Below are 8475 nucleotides of genomic sequence, written 5' to 3'. Positions count from 1 at the left end.
TAGCACCAGGTCCGGATCTACGAAGTTCAGATTCTTCCAAGTGGGTGTTGTTTGGATCTGGCTTTCGTGCTCCACTTCTTTCTGCTGCAGGCGTTAGAGTTGAACCTTTTGTGTCTCTCTGGGAAGATGTTCTGCTCCTGAATCAGCTGGGTGGATCTTGCCTCTATCCTCTTTGCAGGGAGTTCTGCTGAAGGGTTCCCTGCTGGGCCTGCGCTCTGGGTCTGTTCAGGATCCCGTGGCCCCCGGGTCGTCTCCTGCTTCTGTGGTCTTATCAGAATTTTCTGATGAATCTGTTGGAATGCAACATGCTACAAGGGAATATACTGACTGTGCCCAGTGCTAATTGTGCCATCTCAGTCTTCTGTCCCAATACTATCCCCCATGGTGATCCCTAATTGTCTGAGACAGAGTCACTCTTGCCCCTGGGTCCAGCTGACAGAAAGATCCAGGAAGGACTGACTCCATGGGCACAGGGGAGGCCTGGTGGTGTGCTGTGAGTATGGGAGAGATTTCAGTGGGCAAGATAGGTGGAGGAGTGGACCATGTGAGGAAGTTGGCAGAATCCAAGCAGGGCAGTAGGGCTGGGCTAAGCAGGACCTGACTGGACCTCCCTTGGGCAAGCCTGGCTGGTCCTCTTCTTCTTATGAGCAGGCCCAGGTAGGAACAGGCCCAGGACCCTTGGAGCTCAGCTCACAGCAGGGTCTCTGTCCCAGCAGGAAGCTGCCCTCAGGGTCCCAGCTCTGGTGGCCTTGCTGTGCAGGCTCAGCCTGTCACAGTTGATCAGCCTGAGCCCAGCCTCGCTTCCTGTCCCAGTGCTACCACCAGAGCCAAAGCCAGTACTGCCTACCTGCCTCACTTGGCCCTGTCTCTCTAATAGCCCCTGACAGCCCAGTCCCTACTGCCTGGACATAGGGCTTAGCCACCTCAGCTGCCTGCAGTTGAGGCCCTCGGTGTCAGGAGCACGAGGTCCTCAGCCTGCACTGCTCAGAAAGCAGCCTGGATCCTTCCTTTGGTGACTAAGGGAAGGGCAGGTCAGGGTCTGTGTAGTGGGGACAGCTCAAGGCAGGCTGAGCTGGTGACCTGTGAGACCCAGCCTTCCCTGCTGGAGGACAGAGCCTCAGCTAGGGTGTCCTCGATTTTCAGTCAGCACTGGCCCATGCAGGCACCCCTGGAGCCCGGGACTCAAGCTGTCCCTGGGTCCCACCTTCACCAGGGTCCATGGAAGGTTTCTGAGAGTGTGGTGCCTGAGACAGGATGAGCCCAGAAAAAGGCATTCCCATGGGACCTGCTGTCAGCTTCCCTACCTGGCAAAAGGCTCAGCAGGCTGGGGACAGAGAAGAGCACAAAGCTCTAGACATTCATTCCTTCAGTACAGGGAAGCGAGCCACCCCTCCATATGGTCATTGGACAGGTCTATGGGGCAGCGCTGGGTGTGTGGTAACAGCCAATCTCTTTCTTGGTTTTTTTCAGAGTCGAAATCCACAATGGTCTTAACAAACTCCAGTGGGTGGCCCCTGGAGGCTACACACTCATGCAAGAAGGGTTCAAACAGGTAGGGAGGGCCAGAGCCTAGGGTAAAGCCACCTCAACACTGTAGCGTGTGACCACATGGACCCAGTACCGCCCCCAACCTGTGTCCATTCCTTTACAGGCAAATGAGCAGATCAAGATATCCCGCTCTGGAGGTGAGCAGCCTACCCCTCAGGCCAATGGGCTGAGGTTGGGTAGGCCTCAGGGAAGTCTGTGTACAGATGCAGGCTCCTCCCAGCCCCAACTCTGGGTGCTGTTTGCATTAGCTCCTCATTGCTGGGACCACATCAACATAGAAAAGCAACTTAGAATAGAAAAGGATGGCTCTGGCTCACAGCTTGCTAGGCCTCTGTCCATGGCCATCCAGCGTCATTGTCTCTGGGCTGTGAAGAGGCAGAACATCATGGTACACCATGAGGGGTGGAGCACAGCTGCCCCCCTCCCAGTGGAGAGGAGAAGGAGAGAGCAAGAAGGAGCCAGGCACAGGACTCACCCCTCTGGGGCTCACCCCACAAAGCTTACTTCCACCAGTGAGGTCCTACCCCACAAAATTTCCACCAGGTCCCAATAACACCAGCAGCTGTGGACCAAGCTTTTGACACATAAGGTTCAAGGCAACATCAGGGACCCACAATACAACACAGTCATCCAAGCCCAGTCCTGTGTGGCAGGCAGTGTGCCTGCCCCAGCATGGTCCTCCCAGGACAGAAGGCCCCATGGGCCCACGAAGGGCACTTGGTCACCTGAGCTCCTGGGCCTGCATTGGGCCCTGCATACAGAAGGAGAAAGTACAGAGTTCCGGCAGCCTGAAGACACAGTGAGGGGCCCACATCATCCCTGAGGTTTCCCTCCCCTTCTCTGTCCCATCTTTCATCACCTGCTTGCTCCTGAGCCCTGATATCCAACCATGCACAGGGCTGTGCAACCCAGGACAGATATCCTTCTGCATTGTGGGCTGATAGCTCTGGCAGGGTGGGGCTGGCACTGGGGAGGAGGAGGGTCCCCTGTCCAGGGCCCTGCCTAGGAGTCCTGAGTGTCTGGGCCAGGACCCCACAATCTGTGCCCACAGCAGGTACTGACAGCACCCCTCCCTGGACCCTTCTGCAGGAGAGACTCTTGCTGTTCCTCATGCCCAAAGATGAGCTGGGTTTCATGGGCATGGGCATGTGACCTTGCTGTCCTCTGGGTAAAGGGTGTACAGTGTGGGGGACAGTAAGGGCTCAGGTCACTGGTAGGAAGGACCCTGAACCCCTCTTTCCTCATTTGCAAAGTGGCCTTGAAGTGGTCCCCTCCTCACTCTAGAGTCTCTGGGTGGCAGGTGCCTGGATCTGGGCATGTGTACGAGGAGCCCATGGTGCAGAGAGCCCCCACCTGCCTGCTGTGGGCAGTGTGCTGGGGCCTGGCAGCCTGTGGTGACCCAGATCCCCCGATGGTCACTCCTGAGCCCTGTCCACCTGGCCCCCTAACACTTGCTTCTTCCACAGGCAGGAAAATTGCCAGCGTGATCATCGCACTGACTGATGGGATGCTGATGAAAGAACCATTTAAGAAGACAAAGGAGGAGGTGAGCGTAGGCATGGCCACTTCGCCCCACACACTTCGGTGCATTATCCTAAATATCTCCTCCCTCTTAGGCTGACAAGTCCCGGAGCATGGGGGCCATCGTTTATACTGTGGGTGTGCTGGACTATGACAAAGACCAGGTACTGCAGACCAGGTACTGGGACTGCAGACAGGTAGTCACCACAGGATGACCAAGGGGCTTGAGTAAACAGGACCCCACAGACCAGGTAGAAAGTGTCCTCCTCTCTGAGCCCAGGCTGACGCAGGAACCAGGCTGTCCCTGAACATCTGACTCTCCGCTGTCCCCAAGCCCGAGGGCAAGACCCTGCCCCCTTGCCCTGGATCTGGAGGCACCCAAGAGGTCTTGGCCGGGCATCAAGCTGACCCTTCTCCTCACAGATGATGGAGATTGCGGACACGCCAGGACACATGTTTGGGGTGAACGGTGGCTTCAGGGGTCTGCAGGACATCGTGAACTCAGTGAGTCAGGCCACCTGGGAACAAGCGGGGGCATCACTGGGGCCTGAGCATCACACTCCTGCCCCTCCTTGTGCCCTGTGTACAGCTGGTCTCGAAGTCCTGTCTCGAGGTGACATCGGTGGAACCATCCTCCCCATGCGTGGGAGGTAAGGGCCACGGGCCTATAGAGCTGGCAGGCACCTTAATCCATCTGGCAGTTATAGTGCCATGTGTTGTTGTGTTTTGTGTCTACGTGACAGAAAGGTTCATGATGCGCGTGTGTGTAGTATGCTAGGGGAGTGGATAGGGGTGTGTAGCTGTGGTATTAGAGTGTGGCAAGCATGTGGAGAGTGTATCGGGTGTGTGTAGCTTGTGTCCTACACGTACTAGTGTGGTATGTGTTAGGGGAGTCTGGGTGCTGGGTATGCAGGGTGTAGTGTGTGTACCTATAGTCTGTGTGTCATGGAATGTAGGGAAATGGATGATGTGGGGCTGTTGTGTATGTGTGTGATATGTGTTTTGTGGGATGAGTGTGTGTGGAGTACAGTTGGTGTTAGTGGTGTGGGTCATGTATATACTGTGTGTGTGGCATGAATGTGTGTGTGTGTGTGTGTGTGTGTGAGCAGTATCTGTATTATGTGTGGTGTATGTGAAGTGTGTGAGGTTTGTGGAGGCAGTGGTGCAAATGGGTATCAACAGAGGCTGTCCAGTGTGTTTGTGTTGTGGTTGTGATGTGTTGTGTGGGGGTTGTGGGAGGAACGAAGTGTGCATGGATGGAATACGATGCTTTTGTGATGTGTGGCGCATTTCTGAGTTTATATGTGGTACATGGTGTGTGGTACGTACATATATGACTGGTGGTGAGTATGGTATTTAGTGTATGGGAGTGCTGGGTCCTGTGCTTGCAGAATGTGTGTGTGGAAGGCATGGTGTGAGTGTAGGATTGTGTGGTGCATGCTCTTGTGCTGTGCACAGTGCGTGTTTGTGGTATGTGGGGTGGTTTGTGGTACATGTTGGGAGCACTGTATTTAGGTACATAGTGTGATGTGTGACTGGATATTTGTTGCGTGGTGTGCTTGTGGTGCACTGTGAGTGTGCATGGATGGGTGTGTGTGTGTGTCCCCGCGGATGTGGCGTGCATCTGATGTGGGATGGAAGTGAATGTTTCTCCTGAATGTGCACTGGTTATATATGGAATGTACACTTTGCATGTGTGTTGGGTGCCCATTTGTGTCTTAGTTACGTTTCTCATTGCTGAGACAAAATACTCGACCCCCCAAGTTAAAGAAGGAGAGATTTACTTAGCTCAGGGTTTGTAGAGGTTTCATGCATCATCAGCGGGCTCCAAGGCAGAGAAGATATAGCCCATGGCAGGCAGAAGTTAGCAAAGCAAGCAAGAGGACAAGACAAGTGTCTTTCTGTCCCTTATATTGTAATCAGGCTACCAGGATCAGGGCAGGGAGAAGCCAGTCACTGGACTTAGTAACCATCACCCCGATCCCAGCAGTGCACCATCAATCAATCGCACACTCCTGATCCAGCCACCTCTGCAAAGCCCCACCTGGGACTGCATGAGGCTTTAGGGGGCATCTAGAGACAGCCCACAACAGTGTGAGTGTGCACTTGCAGTTACTGGTAGCTGAGCACAACACAAGTGTTAGTTGTGAAGATAGGAAGTTTGTTTTAATGATGCTGAAGGACACCCGAGAGATTGGATAGAATAGCATTTGAATAGGCCAACCCAGACACTCAGGAAAAAGGGATAAACAGACCTGGGGTTTGATATATAAAGTTTTCATGTCCCCAAATGGGAACAAATGTAAGGCTTCACCTCACAGGATGAAGCAAAAGCACTGGAATCCAGCACTGGGCCAGAGAGGAAGGAAATCTCCATGCCTGACCAGGCATCCACAACCAGCCAGGGGACACCCACCCCTGAGGGGAATAGCTGCACCTGTCCCCAGAGCAGGAGGTGACAAGGGTGCCCCCAGTCCAGCTCAGTTTCCACCTTAGCTCACTGCAGTCACTTCTATGTGGTCCAGTTCGTTGGCCTGACAGCAGCCTCCTGATGCAGGCCTGGCTGTTCCTATCCCCTCAGATCACCAGCCCAGGGCCCCAGTCTGTGGCAGACTCTCCTTCCACCCCAGCACATGGACTGGCTCTGCATGCTGGCCTGAGGACCCGGCCCATTCTGTGTCACCTGGGGCCCAGGTTCCTGCCTTGGTTTCCCCCAAGTCCGCACACTCTGTGTGGGGCAGTTCTGCACAGGCCACCCAGCAGGGTGACAGGCCACCTCTATGTGTCACAGGCACCTGTGTGTAGCCATGGTCACCATGTGGCTGGCTTCTGAAACCAGGTGGAGGGAGGGAGTGGTCAGGCTTCTCTCCCACAGGTGACACCTTAGCCTCTGAGGCTGCTGGGTCCTGGCCTCCATGTCCCTTGTGGGAGGCATCGTGGCTGTAGCGTGTGGGCAGACAGAAAGATGCTCACTCTGGGCTCTCCAGCCATGGCCCTGGGGAAGGGTTAAGGTGCCACACATCTCAGCTGCAGTGTGGCCACCAGTGGATAAAAGTAGTACTGTGGGGACATCAGGGGATGGAAGGACAGTGATGGGGTAGCGTCAGGACATGGTAGGAGCTGAGAGTCAAGGACAGCACCTGGTCTTGACCTCTCTATCCTGGACCTCAGCTCTGCATCCTGAGCCCATCTGATGCTGGGGGGAGGGGCTGCAGTGCTGGGGCGGAGGTGGTCAGAGACCCAGCCTGGGGTCTCTCCTGCTTCTGGTGTGAAGCAGCTCAGCTGCACATCGCTGATGCGTCCTGACACACAGGCTCCAATATCTGGATAGCTAGACAAACCCCAGGTGTCACTGCTTCTTCCCAGCTGCAGAGCTGAGGTGACAGGTGTCTGCAGACATCAGCTCCACTGCTGACCTGTTACATTGCTCGGTATCCTGGGCAGAGCTGCCTCACACAGAGTGACAGGGACTTGGAGGAAGCCAAGGCAAGAGTCTGGATCCAAGGTGACATAGAATGATCCAGACCCTCAGACAGGCATCCTCGGGCCAGTCCATGTACAGGGCTTGAGAGGGAGAGACTGCTATAGAACAGGTTCCCGGGCTGGCTGACATGGGGCTACTCCAGGTCCATGGGGACAGTAGGGAGCCCAGCTTGGGTAAGGAGGCTGCTGTCAGGCCAAGGATTGCGAATTACCATCAGAAGACCTGCAGGAATCCAGCCTGAGTGCTCCAGGAGACCACCCAGCTGCCCTCTCTTGTACCCCATGCCTTGGCCCGAGGGGCAGGGAGGGCCATGCTAGTAGGCTGAGGGGTTTGTGGGTCCACAGGGCAGTGGGTTGTGGTAGCATAGGCTAGAAATAGACCGAGTGTGGAAGGTATCAACCCCTGAGCGACCCTTCTGGGCAGGACAGGGGCCTCCAGTGTCTCCATCTCAGCCCTGCTCTAGGGTCTCCAGTGAGGACCACGGAAATTTAGGGTAGGAGGCCCTGGACAAGTTGGCCCTAGAAGGTGGGTTTCTGTCATGGTCTGTGCTCAGGGTTGGTGACAGGAAGGCTCCCAGGTGTGCATGCTTGGTCCTGCTCTCTCTGGTCTGGGGAAAACACAGATATTCAGACCCAGCTGCTGCCTCTTGGGTCCCTGGAAGTCCCCTTAACAGCTGTGAACACAGCACCCCACACCCTCACTCCCCATCTGGATGTATCCTTGCAGAGCCCTACATGGTGGTCTTCACTGGACAAGGTTTTCATAATGCAAAAGGCCCAGACCACGTTATTTGCAGATTCAAGTTCAGTGCCACCAGCATCTTCGGTAAGTAGCACCTTGTTGCCTCTAGATAACACACTTCCCTCCAGACATTCTTCCCCTCGGCCCACAAAGCCTCCAGCCGAGACTGAGCATCCCCAGTGTGGTTCAAGGGCACAAGTGAAGCCAAGACACTTCATCATCTGCAAAGTGGGAACTGGGAGATCCCAGCTGCCCTACGCTCTTCCTCCGAGCTGGGAGCCCAGGCAGGATCTGCTGCAGGGATAGCACAGCAGCCCTGGGCTCTGAGTCCACAGTGCCTGCTGGGACACCATCCACTCCAGCTGGCAGAGGGCACACAAGGGACCTGGAAAGCTGCGGGCCACAGGCAGAGAACAGGCATCTCAGGCGGCAGCAGGGATGTGGTTCAGTGTGAGGAGGAGCCAGGGTCGGTACTGGGGGTTTCCACAGCTGTATGGAAGTGAGGGAGGGAGGGGCCAACAGCAGGAAGAAGGAAGGTCTGAAGGAAGGTAGGGTTATAGAGAAAACTACACACCTCCTAACCTGCTAGCTCCGAGATGAGTAGAGTTTGTGTTCCCTAAATCAAAGAATGAGCTTTAAGAAACAACAAGAGGTTCAAAGTAGGAAAATATTTACTGAGAGAAAAGAGGGAACTCAAAAGAAGTTTGCCAGCAAACCACTTTTCAAAGGCAGTTTTATACTGCAAAATTCTGAGGTGTGTACAACATGGGTCAAAATTATGATCAGCCAATAAGATTGTAAGGATAGCTGCTTGAGTAATATTGATCTAAGGGGGAAGCAGGTCACATAGCAAGCAAATATACGTAGAAAAAACAAGATCTTTTTAGGAAGGGATTGATCAGGGGGTCGTGGTCACCTACCAGAGTGACAGAAGTCTATCTAGACTTTATGGCTCATTAGTCTAAGGGCATGATTCTCGCTTTGGGGTAGACTTTATGGGACTAGGTGATACTGTTATAGTAAAAAGAAACACGGAGGGGCCAGCGAAATAGCTCAGAGGTGTAAAGTGCCTGCTTAGGCAAGTTTCGGCAAATGTGCAAGGATCGCAGTCCGATCCCCGGCACCACATGCCACGCCAGCCCCACCCCCAGAGTGGGCTGAGCTGGCCACAAAGAAAGAAA

The 8475-nt window shown here is 54.6% G+C and overlaps 1 protein-coding gene across 1 annotated transcript in view; it reads left to right on the top strand.

The window, feature by feature from the left end:
• Positions 1-8475, top strand: part of Antxrl (anthrax toxin receptor like) — a 37571-nt gene that overhangs the window by 8531 nt on the left and 20565 nt on the right. Inside the window, exons 4-10 of the mRNA XM_023701311.1 lie at positions 1471-1552; positions 1652-1685; positions 3015-3094; positions 3165-3233; positions 3493-3573; positions 3659-3719; positions 7280-7378. Of these exons, the coding sequence (XP_023557079.1) occupies positions 1471-1552; positions 1652-1685; positions 3015-3094; positions 3165-3233; positions 3493-3573; positions 3659-3719; positions 7280-7378 (506 nt within the window). The remainder of the gene's footprint in view (positions 1-1470; positions 1553-1651; positions 1686-3014; positions 3095-3164; positions 3234-3492; positions 3574-3658; positions 3720-7279; positions 7379-8475) is intronic.

The sequence above is a fragment of the Octodon degus genome, unplaced genomic scaffold (assembly GCF_000260255.1).
Source record: "Octodon degus isolate 3935 unplaced genomic scaffold, OctDeg1.0 scaffold00132, whole genome shotgun sequence".
Taxonomy (NCBI): domain Eukaryota; kingdom Metazoa; phylum Chordata; class Mammalia; order Rodentia; family Octodontidae; genus Octodon; species Octodon degus.
The sequence above is the reverse complement of the archived record's forward strand: the minus strand, read 5'-3'. Positions and strand labels throughout refer to the sequence as shown.